General features: G+C 43.3%; 1 protein-coding gene across 1 annotated transcript in view; it reads left to right on the forward strand.

Moving 5' to 3' along the window:
* Nucleotides 1-8,298, forward strand: part of LOC124000167 (ceramide synthase-like) — a 42,516-nt gene extending 34,218 nt beyond the window's left edge. The window contains exon 5 of the mRNA XM_046306357.1: nt 225-8,298. Coding sequence (XP_046162313.1) covers nt 225-503 — 279 coding nt within the window. The 3' untranslated portion in view covers nt 504-8,298. The remainder of the gene's footprint in view (nt 1-224) is intronic.
* Nucleotides 8,299-14,540: the final 6,242 nt, after the last annotated feature.

Below are 14,540 nucleotides of genomic sequence, written 5' to 3' on the forward strand. Positions count from 1 at the left end.
TAGCTTTCACCAGTCCAGTCTTCAGATCAGTGATTACATCATGGAAGGAAGAATGTATTTTCAAAGTATTCGAACAGGTCCAGGGATTCCAGCCCAGTTTTGCTCACTTAGAATTTCAAGACTGTTTGACCATATAATGACCTTTTTTCTCTCTCTTTGTCTCCTTTCAATATTCTCCCAACACATCTCTCCCTCCATCCTCCTCTCCCTATCGTTTCTCACAGCTGGGTCTGCAGGACTGCTGGATCCATAAGGCCAATGGGGGCATGGTGTTGCTCAGCTTCTTCCTGTGTCGAATCGCCCTCTTTCCCTACATGTACTGGGTCTACGGCCGCCACTACGGCATCCCTGTCTACGGCGTGCCGTTCCACCTGACACTGTCGGTCAACCTGGGCAGCCTGTGTATCCTGGCGCCGCAGGTCTACTGGTTCGTGCTGCTCTGCCGCAAGGGCTGGCGGCTCTACCAGCGCCAGTGTCACTCCTCCCCCCCTGCCCCCACCTAGCCCCCCCCTCCCTCACGGACAACCAACCCAAGGGAAACCATTAGAGCTGGAGAGCTCACTCCGTCACCATCGCGCTCTCTCTGTTCTTTCTCGGTTCTCTCTACTCTATATGCGCTCGAGTCACACAAAAATGAACCACCATCGACTACTACTTACTACTTCTACTGCAGAAGCACTTCGGCTACATACCACAGTCTCCACAAAACTACTACCGTTACTACTATGATTCCACTAGTACTGCTACTGCTCCTCCTCCCCCTGAGCCCCCACCCCCATGTTTCCCTTTTGCTTCGATACTACTGATCGCTCCATGCCCAGTCCAAGCTCTACTCAAAAAATTTTGTGTGCTTGGTTTAGAGTGATTGGACAGGGGTTATATTTGTAGTGCTACACTGGAGTTTCCCTAAAAGATATGAAGAAGACCGAGAATGGAGGTCCTGGCTTTTTTCGGAGGGGGGGTGGGGGTCCTGATACACTCCCCCGGCCCCTCCACTTCATCTATTACTTGCTCTGCTGATTGGAAGATCAGTTAGTGTAGATGAATGTGTATACATTTGTTGATTTACTTTGTTTTGTCAATGGGTTTTATGTCAAGTCCTGAAGATTCACATTTTATGAAGTGTTTGTCCACCCACCCAGTCCTCATCTTTAAAAGACCGCCGGCGGGAGAGGAGGAGGAGCGGGAAAGGGGACTTGGCATGGAGATAGTAATGGTGACAAGGCTGGGTTGTGGGTGGAGGGGTGGAATGGGATGGGGTGTTTACAAACTAAGAGGGACGGGGTGTCACCTCATCTACATTTGAAGGAGAAAATGAGAAAGAAATGTTTGCACCAAGCTCTTTGCACCAGCATAGCTACACAAAAACCCATTTAATGTGATTGGATTGTGGAACTCCACCCTCCTTTATCCACCTCAGCGCCTCCCCATTGTCCCGTTTCCTCATTCACAGTTCCCCATGGCTGCCGCCGCTGGCCAATCGGTGTGCCTGCAGCGCGCCCGTCTTCCTCCTTTGTTGTTTACGGCCCAACAGGGTTCTGTGTGCTGCCCTGCTGCGTCTGTTTACATGAATTCTCTAAACCCACGCCCCTCAGTGTCACACAGGGTGGGGCATCACAAGCTAGGAGCCTCTCTCTATATTATGTGCTGTGTCCTCCCTACCTAAAGGGGGTGGCTTAGCAAAAGCTTTGTCCGTATGTTTACATACACAAGACTTCTCTGGGAGCGCTGTAGCAGCATTAGAAGGAATGGGCTCGTTTGGTCCCGGGTTCGACTCCATTGCAACAGCTGAAGCTGCTTTTAATGGATGGAGACAAGACTTTACGGTCACTCGACGTCAAGTTTGCGGGGTGGGAGTGGTGGGGTAATTCTGTTAGGTCAATGCTGCCCTCTGGCAACAGGAGGTCTGGGGGCCACATGGGAGGGGCTTGTATATCACTGGGCATCCCTTTTAAGGTCATATTGTGTTCTCCAGGGACCAGCCCAGTAGGTGCCAGTTGGTGCAATAAAACAGACGGGGTTGAAAATGGCGAGGACAATTTAAAACCCCATGTAGTAGAGATTAACCTGATGTTTAGATTTTAAAAAACAGTAATGTTCCTAGCATGATGCTGGAGCAGGATGATTACACAGCTGCATGCGGCCCTGCTCCAAAATTATACTCTATTTTCAAACAGAAGATTGTCGAATAGAATAAGAAAGGCTTGATGGTGGCGATACACTCATTTCATGTATTCTACTTTTACTCATGATTGCCTTTTCTGGGGATTAATTATGAGTTTTCCCCGATTTGGTTGGCTCCTTAGAACAGGTCAGCAAGCAGGAAACAACCATAGTTTTTTTTTAAGTAACTTTCCAGTGAAAATATCACTTTTAAAAGTTCATAATTCTGTTAACTCGTACCCAAATGTTGACTCATCCTATATTTGTATTTGTGGCCAAAGCATAAATTGTAGGGGAAAAAACACCTCAAAATTGTATCTAGAGCTGGGACGATAAGCAGAAAATTACCGACATTACCTTCCCCTTACCGAAGCATTTTGCATACATCAGGAATTTTCTGTGATTTTGCTATATAATGATTCTGTAGTTTGTCCTAAAATCATTATTTGGTCAACAGTAATAGCCTATGCATTATGTTGATTCCTGCTTGTCCCTGTTTCGCTGTTGGCTGCTGACACCCACTGCACACGGCGGAGGAGAGATGCATTCTGAGAAGCACAAGCATATGGCCGTTGCTCAAAATGTGGGGGGGGGATACACCGTTTTCAAAGCAACTACTTTTGTTCTAGTTAGAGAGGAGACACAGCTTTCTGTGAGTATATCATGTATTTATCACCTCAATTGAGTTCATGGAAACACTTTACAACCAGAATAGTTGCTGTAGTTAGTATGGTTTTCATGCAGCGGAGATGATCAGAGCCCGCCATTGGCAGTTAATATGCCTACATCGTGTAGTCTAGGCCTAGCGGTGGAAAGGTTCTGTAGGACATTCGCCTACATTTACTGACAGCCATGTAGGCTAATTATTTATTCTATATAGCAACAATATCCTATTTAGAGTTAGCAATCTAGCTGTTTTGAGTTCCCACTTCCTCAGGTGGTGAATAATATAGCCTTTAGGCCAATCTGCACAAAGATGTTGTCAAAAATACACCTGCTAATATTGGATCATATTTTAATAGGTTACAAATCAAGATATCTCATGCATTTCCTGGATATGTTAGATGAAATGGCTTACTTTTTGTGTCTGGCTGCCAAGTGTCACTTGGCACTGAAAAATAAATTATCGAGAGCCCTGCCGCTAATGTAAAGTAACTGTCCATTTAAAAATTTAAAAAATGTATCATTGTATTTGTTATCGAGCAATATTGTTACATTTATTGCAATACTACTTTTTGTCCATGTCGCCCAGCTCTAGCACCTCGCAATTTTTATTTCTATAATTTAGCGCAGAATTATCATTGGAGCATTTTTTGTGATTTTTTTTGTTGTTGTACATTATCATGATATGGGTTTTTGTCCATATCGCCCAGCTCTACAGACAGTTTAAAAAATGCTAGCTATTTCCACATAGAGGATGATGTCATCCCAGCAGCCTACTCGCATTAATATTTTTTGACTGGTTGACGCCCACACCATTCGGCTGTTTGGGTACGCCCACACCATTCCAAAACAGAAAATATGCTTTTTAACATAATTAAACATTTTGGGAGAAGAAACAATTCCAGTCATTGTAATTAATTATAGGTCATATTTCATAAAGTAACTGGCCAGTGTCCAGATTTCTAAATGTGATACATCTTATTATATTGTCCACAAACCAATAATACCTTGAATACTTTCCCAGAGTTTTATGTTGTCTTTTAACCTACTTGTCCGTAGCCTTCAAATATGAAGGCAATAGTTCTGTATAAATTAAACACCGTTAACTTGTAGATAACTATTACTAATTTACTAGTAAATTGAAGTGCTGGTTATTTAAGCCAGAGTGCCCATCCACGGCATGTGTTTTATAGTGGCAAGGAGGAACTGACGCTTGTTGGCATCAGTGCTGCTAGCATGGAGCACCAATCGCATAGCTGTAAATACAGGATAATAATAACTAAATATGTTTGTTTTTAGAGAATGCATTACCATATGCACATTTTTTTTCATGAAATACAACCTTGATAATGAGAAGCTTCTATAGATTCTGTTAGCACTTTGAAAAGTTTGAAGCCGTGAGAGGTACATTAATATCACGTACACACACACTTTCTGCTGAAACTCGACACATTCTTCCAGTTTTAACACCGACCAGACTTAAGGCTGCCCTTGGCAATTGGATACATTTGAGAATGGAGGGAAGTGTTTGTGTGAGGACCAAAACAACTTTGCTTCAAACCTACAAGCAAATCATCATGTATTTAATCAACGTTATCAGGTCTTAGAGGTCATTTTAATAAGTATTGGGCCCCAGGATGCACCTTTGCATCAGTTTTGTCAACGTGGCCCTGTCCGCTGAAGTTCTGTCTGCATGTTAGGTTGCATTTTGGGGATTCTGCTGTCCTCTGTAGGAGACTACTGCATTGTGGGGACTGCTCTCTGTTGGTGACTGATGCATTGTGGGGACTCTGCTCTCTTTAGGAAACTGCGGCATTGTAGGGAATCTCCTCTCCTTTCTAGCGGACGGTTGCATTGTGGTGACATTGCTGTACTCCGTAGACCCCTGCATTGTGGGGACTCAGCCATTTTGTGCTGAGAAACACTCCTGTCAGGGAAAGGACCAAACCAGGCCACTGTGCTTCCGGGGTGGCGCTGGAGCAGAGCAGGCAGAAGGCTGGGGAAGGGAGGAAGGGAAGCTGAGTACTGCTGCTTTTAAACGATGGGCTTGTTTGTCTGGTTTGGCCCGGACCCCGAGACAGAGGCAAAGAGTCCAACTTTATCAATATGCCCCGACTCGTGTCTTTTGTCTGTGTCTGACTGATGCGACCACAGATCTCCATACAGAAACATCCCAGGCCTTCTAATTGTGCGCTCTCACTCTCTTGTCCTCCCTGTTTCTCTCTCTCACCTTCCTTTCTCCATCTTTCTCACTCACTCCTCATACCCTTACTTTACGTTTACCAGCATTGGGGAACATCCCGCGTATGCGCCACGTCTATTTCTATGGGCACAAGCACTGTTCATGACAAACTGTTCACACCTCTCTTGTTGGTGGAGCAAATGCAGGTTTAAGACCTATTTCCTGCAATTCTGCCCCTCCCCCCCCAAAAAAAAATATATATATTTTTTTTAAATGGTTATTTATTTTAATTTTCTTTTTTTGTCATGGGGTGCAAAGACCCACTACAGCCTAAAATTCTGCAGTTTTAATACAAATGTTTTTGCAGTTCTATACATTTTGCCATGTCTAATGTGTGTTCATGTGATATTGAGTGACAAAAAAATTACAACAATATCTATGAGCTAAAAAAAATGTTAGCTGTAAATTGCTCGTTACGGTATGCAATGACTAACATGACAAGAGGACCTGATGATGCACTGCCCAATTTCAAAATTGCACCTCAAGCATTCTACTATTACAGCTCTCTAGAGTAAGTTTTTAGAGCTGGACTGTGTTCCTTAAAAAAATTATGCCGCCCCAGAGTTTGGGAACCACTGATCTAGATGAGCTGTTGCTGGCATCAGGTGTCCAGTCTCTCCACTCAGCAGCTCAAGAGTCCAGGGAACGCAGGGTTAATTAGGTTACAGGCCATTTCCTAACAAGGCCAATCAAGCCATCATGGCTTTAAAAAGGCTCTCTGGATGTGCTGCTCACAGTGACACGCCTAAAGGACAGACTCTCCATCTGTTCACACCCTCTTCCCTCCCAACTGGCACCCTCTTCCCTCCCAACTGGCACCCTCTTCCCTTCCAACTGGCACCCTCTTCCCTCCCACTACATTCGACCAGAGCCCTATTTTATGTACTGCACTTGATTTTATGTAGGCCTACTTTTAATGCAAGATGTCCTTGACTATCTTGAAATGTGTACCCCAAGTAAAATGTATTATTATTGGACCAGAGCAGAATCTGCCTGCCCTCACAAGTCAATGCCACAAATGTCCACAAGATGCAGCACCGCTGCAACCAATCACCTCACAATACAGGACAGCCACTTTTGGGAACCTTATATGGTTGACATCGACATTTCAGAGACATTTTCCCCCATCTTGAAGTGTTTTTTTATTGATTTGATATGTAAGACCATGACATGGGGTTTGGCCTGAAAAGGTGAGGGTGACATTGATGGCTTAAGGGATTTCCATGGTATACCTTTGAAATGTCCCTTAGTTTGTTGCAAGGTCACAGTCGACGTCGTCGTGAGGTATGAGGCGGATTATAGAGAGCTAGTAGTCTCGTACACTTTGACACTCAGGGCATCTTGACTTGTCGCTAAAGTGCAATCCCCCGCCCCCTACCCTGACATCCAATCCAGAGCCTTTGAATCATGCATAGGGGTTAAAGGGTCTGCATGCAAAACACATATCCTGTTAATCATCTTTATTTTCATTCTTAATCCGGACAGATTTGTTTTGTTATAATTAATGAAGTCTTATGTTCGGCCTTCTTGGAGGCTCCTCTCTTTGCTCAGGGTTTGATGAAGATGTTAGCATATAACTGTATAACTTAGATTTGTTTTAAAAATTGTGAAACGAGTTACGATGAAAACAATGGATTCTGAAATATGAAAATACCAAGGAATGGCATGCGGTTTTCTCCTGCTTGTGCCATTGTTTTCTTCTTTGCTTTCTTCCAAATGCATTTTGACATGGCTTGTGGTATTGCAACCTGCAGGGTTGGTAGACCAAAGACTGTCAGGCACTTTAGTCACCCCCCCCCCCTAGACTGCATGGGGCAGTGTCTCCCCTTCCCACTAACACAACCCTTATCCCAGGTCAGCATCCATCCATATCTAGTCTATGTAGGAGCCTCGGCACAGTGAAGCTTGAGTTGTGCATTATCAGTGTGATCAGGATTAATGGCTGTGCAGAGGTGGAACATTTAGCTGGGGCCCGGGGGCAGTGCCCCCTAGGCTTACTTTTTCAGTAGTTTTGCTGCTTTGATTTCACACATATCCACACAGGGCCGGTCTCTATCAAGGGACTCACAGGGACCTGGTAGGTGTCGAGGGTATGGCCCACTGACTGGCTGGCCACTGGATTCAAGTTAAAATTGAATTCTATAACTGGGCTGATAAAACATTTTATTTTAAATATGCATTTTATCCGTTGCATTTCCGCTGTCCTCTTTGTACAATACTACTGTACACGTCTTCTTTTAAAAAATCCCCCATACTATTTTTTTACCCCGTTTTTCTCCCCAATTTCGTGATATCCAATTACGATCTTGTCTCATCGCTGCAACTCTCCAACGGGTGAGGGAGAGGGTGAGGGAGAGATCCTCTGAAACATGACCCGCCAAACCGCTCTTTTTAACATGCACCCGCTTAACCCGGAAGCTAGCTGCACCAATGTGTCGTAGGAAACAGTTCAACTGACAACCAAAGTCAGCCTGTAGGCGCCCGGCCCGCCACAAGGAGTCCCTAGAGCGCGATGAGCCAAGTAAAGCCCCCCGTGGCTAAACCCTCCCCTAATTCGGACGACGCTGGGCTAATAGGGCATCGCAAAATGGGACTCCCAGTTACGGACGGTTGTGACACAGCCTGGGATCAAATCCGAGTCTGTAGTGACGCCTCAAGCACTGCGATGCTGCGCCACTCGGGAGGCCTTGTATTTTTTTTTAGGACAAAGGGTGTTTGTCAACTCCTTTGGGGGGGTCTTCCAACGTGCTTCTCTCTTCCATCATCACGGTTTGGTTAAAGTTTTTATATACTCAAGTTCTGAATTTGTTTGCTGTGCTTTGTTTTTTTGTGGATTTAGACTCTATGACAGTACACGGTGTACTGTTAACGTTTTCTGTCCCGAATCAGACTTCCATCCTCACAATAGTGTCTGTCACCTCATGTCACCTTTTGGCTGTGTAATTTACTAAATGCAGCTTATTCACTACCTTCAACACTCCCTGCCTCCTGTTATTTTTGATAACATTATCTGATTTTTTTCATATATATTTATATATCTGATTTTGATATATACATATATATATATGAAGTTTTTTTTGTTGTGTGCCCTTTTTTGAGGAATTTCTTATCTGAGAAACGAATGGGCTCTTTAACTAACCTAAACATTGATTGAGAGGAATTATTTTGTTGCAACTTGTAAAAGACACCCCATAAAGACAAATAAAACTGATTTGATGAATCCTTTTAAACCAGAATCTGTGTTAATTGCTGTACATGCCTCTGCCTCAATTTTCTGAGAACACTGCAGTAGGCACGAAATCAAAGAGAATTCTCAGAGGGAATCACGGAAAACAGAGAGTACCTCCCTGTTTCAATCTGAAGTTGTCTAAGAATAACTTTTGTTTCCCGTTTTGCTATGGTGTGTCCCAATGAACACCACCCAGAGGTGCGTTCAGTACGACAGAACGTTGTCCCAATGAACACCACCCAGAGGTGCGTTCAGTACGACAGAACGTTGTCCCAATGAACACCACCCAGAGGTGCGTTCAGTACGACAGAACGTTGTCCCAATGGACACCACCCAGAGGTGCGTTCAGTACGACAGAACGTTGTCCCAATGGACACCACCCAGAGGTGCGTTCAGTACGACAGAACGTTGTCACAATGGACACCACCCAGAGGTGCGTTCAGTACGACAGAACGTTGTCCCAATGAACACCACCCAGAGGTGCGTTCAGTACGACAGAACGTTGTCCTAATGAACACCACCCAGAGGTGCGTTCAGTACGACAGAACGTTGTCCCAATGAACACCACCCAGAGGTGCGTTCAGTACGACAGAACGTTGTCCCAATGGACACCACCCAGAGGTGCGTTCAGTACGACAGAACGTTGTCCCAATGAACACCACCCAGAGGTGCGTTCAGTACGACAGAACGTTGTCCCAATGAACACCACCCAGAGGTGCGTTCAGTACGACAGAACGTTGTCACAATGAACACCACCCACAGGTGCGTTCAGTACGACAGAACGTTGTCCTAATGAACACCACCCAGAGGTGCGTTCAGTACGACAGAACGTTCAGCGTTTAATTTTATGGAAAAGGCACTGTACTGAACAACTATTCTGAAGAACAGTGTGATAATGGTGGCCCAGAGGGTGATTGTGTGTGGTGTGCTCATGAAGCACATGTTCACACCCATTTTGATCAGGCTACACCCACCCAATGGGAGCAAACATTCTTCAAAAGCTGTTGATGAACGCGGTGCACAGTTTTGGGAAAACATGCCATTCAGTACAAACCTTCAAGCAATTAGCTAATGTTAAACCTAACTCAGAGGTGGGAAATTATTTTGGCTTGAAGCCCACGTCGGGATGATAAAATTAAACGGAGGGCTGCACATATTCTTTGGTGACCGATTTTTTTGGGGGGGGCCAAAACCTATTTGCAGGCCAGAAAAAAAGGGCAGTTATTTGAATTGAAAATATATAGGTCCATTAAAACTATATAGAAAGTATGTAGAAATTCTAGAGGTTCAAGTGTGGCCTGAAGTCCCAAAATAATAAACCCCCCCCACTCCAATCTCCCATGTATTAAATGGGCTTGCCGGCTAGATCCGAGCTGTAGTTTTCCCACCCCTGACCTAATTGAATGCACCCCTGGTCTCTGTTTCACTCTCTGGGTGCATCGACACTCTAATCTCTAGTCTAACTGATCAGAAAGAACTGGACAAGTGAAAGAGTTTCCGGCAGGCACCATTTGTTGTATAGTTTCTACCTGGCCTGTCTTTTCATATCAGTGCAGATGGAGAGAATGCCACTTAAGGTTCATCTCAATAAACTGATGTTCCTTTCCTCCCACGTTCCTAGCCTGGTACCAGATCTGTTTGTGCTTTATAGCCAACTTCTATAGTCGGATATCTACTAGAGTAACAACAAAAACCACACAAATTGGTATGAGACCAGGCTGCCACATTCCAAGCAAATTAAAGGATAATGTTCTCTCCAAGACCAACAGAGGGCAATCACACGCAACACAATGAGGCACCTTAGTGGGACTGAAACACAGGAGGTTGGTGACGCTTTAATTGGGGAAGACGGACTTGTGGTTTGAGTGGAATGGTATCAAACGCATACTTTCCATATGTTTGACGGCATTACATTCTCTCTGTTCCTGTATTATGAGTCGTCGTCCTCCAGCAATAAATTGCTTCATTTTTTTAGAGACATTCAGATCTCCACATTTTGGCGAAGGTCTCCAATTGCCATCAATGGATAATTTACTTGCGTCGCGCATGGATCTTCAGTCAAACTACCATTCATCGGGTGAGTATCGGTGTTTGATAGAGCAGATTCTTATTACCCATGCTATGGGAGAGGCTATTTCTATGTCCTGTACAGTTGTGGGAGCAGGTGGAGCCCATAAGGCAGCTCTATTTGGGCCAGGAAGAAGCCCTTGTTATCATGTGCCTCATCTCTCTCTGTCAGTTTGACCCTATTGATGGCTACTGGGTTTATACTTATCTAGTTGAATCTTCTTAAAATGCCACTTAGTGGCTTCCCCTTGATATAGAGAAATAAATATTCCTTGATATTTGCATGTTTGGAGGGTATGCGCAGTGTAGTGGTGAAACACCATATTGCTTCCACCTTTAATATCTGCAAACATTGAAGGGTCAGGGCCAAGGGGGAGGGGAAAAGAGCATTTTGGGACTGGCTCTGTTCGTTCTCACAGTCAGGTTCAACTATGTGGTGCCAGGACAACAACCTCTCTCAATGTGAGCAAGACAAAGGAGCTGATCGTGGACCACAGGAAAAAGCGGGCTGTACTGGCCCCCATTAACCTCAACAGGGCTGTAGTGGAGCGGGTCGAGATGTTCAAGTTCCTTGGTGTCCACATCACCAACGAGCTATCATGGTCCAAACACACCAAGACAGTCGTGAAGAGGGCACGACAAAACCTTTTCCCTGTCAGGAGACTGAAAAGATTTGGCATGGGTTCAATCAAAGTTCTACAGCTGCACCATCACGAGCATCCTGACCGGTTGCATCGCCGCCTGGTATGATCTTAAGGCGCTACAGATATTGTGCTACAGTGTTGTAATGTGTCTATCATTAAATATGAAGACTTATATTATCAAATACATTTTCTCTTATTCCTTATGTGATTAAACTAATAATGTAAATGTTAATTAACTAGGAAGTCGGGGCACCACAGGAATATATAGAGTTTAAAGAGTCTCTTTCCCGAATTAACTCTTCAGATATGTTCATATCTTATCGATTACAGTCTTCTATTAATGTATTACCTCATCAGTCTCATTCCTGAACGTCGCAAACCCTTGGATTTATGCACAAACCCTAATATAAATCATGAATCAGCGATATACAAATTGGCTTAATTATTTATTCACGAACTAACTAATAAATCATAGAATTACATAAAACACACACAGTAGGTTACTAACATGACACAAAAAAGTCCCTAGTTGACGAAACCGATATGAGGGCTTGGTAGACAAAGAAAAGGTGGGGACAGCTCAAAGGCGGGAAACTCAGAGTGGACCCACGGACATACAGTTGACTACACTCGTGGAAATGCTAATTCTTTGAACATGCACAGCCACTCATTCGAATATAAATTGCAAGTGACATATTTCCGAGTGTATGCCTTTGTTGTCTCTCTGTGGTCCCTGGTCCATCTGCTGGATAGATTGTCGACAGAAAGTCTCTGGACCAGAGATCAGTCTTTCCTAGTTGTAGCTTGTTATAATGAATGCGTCAGGTGTAATAATTTGGTTGTTCAATAGTGAATGGGTCTTTCAGAGTAATAATTTGGTTGTTCGATAGTGAATGGGTCTTTCAGAGTAATAATTTGGTTGTTCGATAGTGAATGGGTCTTTCAGAGTAATAATTTGGTTGTTCGATAGTGAAATGGGTCTTTCAGAGTAATAATTTGGTTGTTCGATAGTGAATGGGTCTTTCAGAGTAATAATTTGCTTGTTCGATAGTGAATGGGTCTTTCAGAGTAATAATTTGTTTGTTCGATAGTGAATGGGTCTTTCAGAGTAATAATTTGGTTGTTCGATAGTGAATGGGTCTTTCAGAGTAATAATTTGGTTGTTCGATAGTGAATGGGTCTTTCAGAGTAATAATTTGGTTGTTCGATAGTGAATGGGTCTTTCAGAGTAATAATTTGTTTGTTCGATAGTGAATGGGTCTTTCAGAGTAATAATTTGGTTGTTCGATAGTGAATGGGTCTTTCAGAGTAATAATTTGGTTGTTCGATAGTGAATGGGTCTTTCAGAGTAATAATTTGTTTGTTCGATAGTGAATGGGTCTTTCAGAGTAATAATTTGGTTGTTCGATAGTGAATGGGTCTTTCAGAGTAATAATTTGGTTGTTCGATAGTGAATGGGTCTTTCAGAGTAATAATTTGTTTGTTCGATAGTGAATGGGTCTTTCAGAGTAATAATTTGGTTGTTCGATAGTGAATGGGTCTTTCAGAGTAATAATTTGGTCGCTCGATAGTGAATGGGTCTTTCAGAGTACCATTGGTAAACTCATTCGATCATAGAACAGACTAAAGTAATTCAACAGCTGCAGACTGAGTAATTGGTCTTTAGTTTGCAGATTTCTTAACCATTTCAGTGTGGGGATGATATCCACGTTCTCTGGTCTTGTCCTTTTGTTGGAGTTGTAGTTTCAACCATTTTGCAACATCCGGCTCATGCCTTAGTCTGCTTGGTCTGTGGAGTGGTAGCCATTCCAATGTGGAGACCTTGTCCCTGCATTCTCTTGACTAAATGTACATTTTGTCATGAGTAATTTTATTAACTCTGTGGAAAGGAGTGTTTCATGACATTTGGGTATAATGTCTGTGTTCACTGGGGCGTGGCCACTAACTGGATAAACTTTACATTAAAAAATATTTTCTCATTTAGAAGACTAACATCACATTTCATCTTCTCACAAATAGTTTCATATTTAATCATATACGTTCCCCTAGAGTTGTGACCCTGACAACTGGGAAATATATACATTAAGAGAAACAGTTATGTTGTCCTACCATCTTTAGTTGCGTCACAAATTATTAACACATTTGACAGGATTGTTCTTTAAATACCCATGGTCAATTTCAACTGTTTGGAATACATAAATGTTGTTGCATTATTCAGCCTTTTGAGGTTACCGTACTGCAAAGTCGTTCTCTGTGGTAACAAAGGAATTCTCAACTTTCATTTTGGCAAAGTGGGGAAAGGAGTTCCGGTATTTACGTCCATCATAAACCTGTAATGGGAGAGAGCGAGACATAGTGGGGCTATGATCCTACGTCATGACAGAGGGTAGTGCATACGGCATCACTGGGACCAAGCTTCCTGCCATCCAGGACCTATGTAATAGGCGGTGTCAGAGGAAAGGCATTAAAATTGTCAGACTCCAGTCATCCAAGTCGGACTGTTTTCTCTGCTACCGCACGGCAAGGGGTACCGGAGTGCCAAGTCAAAAGGCTCCTTAACTGCTTCTACCCCCAAGCCATTAGACTGCTGAACAATTAATCAAATGGCCACCGGACTATTGAATGTAACCATAAACATCAATGCCTTTCTTTAAAATCAATACACAAGTATATATTTTGAAGCCTGCATATTTAGTTAATATTGTCTGCTGACATGAATTTCTTATAATTAGGGAAATTGTGTCACTTCTCTTGCGTTCCGTGCAAGCAGTCAGGGTATATGCAGCAGTTTGGGCCGCCTGGCTCGTTGAGAACTGTGTGAAGTCCATTTATTCCTAACAAATACTGTAATTAATTTGCCAAAATTGTATATAATTATGACATAACATTGAAGGCTGTACAATGTAACAGAAATATTGAGACTTAGGGATGCCACCCGTTAGATAAAATACGGAACGGTTCCGTATTTCACTGAAAGAATAAATGTTTTGTTTTCGAAATGATAGTTTCTGGATTCGACCATATTAATGACCAAAGGCTCGTATTTCTGTGTGTTATTATGTTATAATTAAGTCTATGATTTGATATTTGATAGAGCAGTCTGACTGAGCGATGGTAGGCAGCAGCAGGCTGTAAGCATTCATTCAAACAGCACTTTTGTGCGTTTGCCAGCAGCTTTTCACAATGCTTCAAGCATTGCACTGTTTATGACTTGAAGCCTATCAACTCCTGAGATTAGGCTCGTGTAACTGATGTGAAATTGCTAGCTAGTTAGCGGGGTGCGCGCTAATAGCGTTTAAATCGGTGACGTCACTCGCTCAGACTTGGAGTGGTTGTTCCCCTTGCTCTGCAAGGTCCGCGGCTTTTGTGGAGCGATGGGTAACGATGCTTCGAGGGTGGCTGTTGTCGATGTATTCCTGGTTCGAGCCCAGGTAGGGAGAAGGAGAGGGACGGAAGCTATACTGTTACACTGGCAATACTAAAGTGCCTATAAGAACATCCAATAGTCAAAGGTATATTAAATACAAATGGT

The sequence above is a fragment of the Oncorhynchus gorbuscha genome, linkage group LG16, assembly GCF_021184085.1.
Source record: "Oncorhynchus gorbuscha isolate QuinsamMale2020 ecotype Even-year linkage group LG16, OgorEven_v1.0, whole genome shotgun sequence".
Classification (NCBI taxonomy): domain Eukaryota; kingdom Metazoa; phylum Chordata; class Actinopteri; order Salmoniformes; family Salmonidae; genus Oncorhynchus; species Oncorhynchus gorbuscha.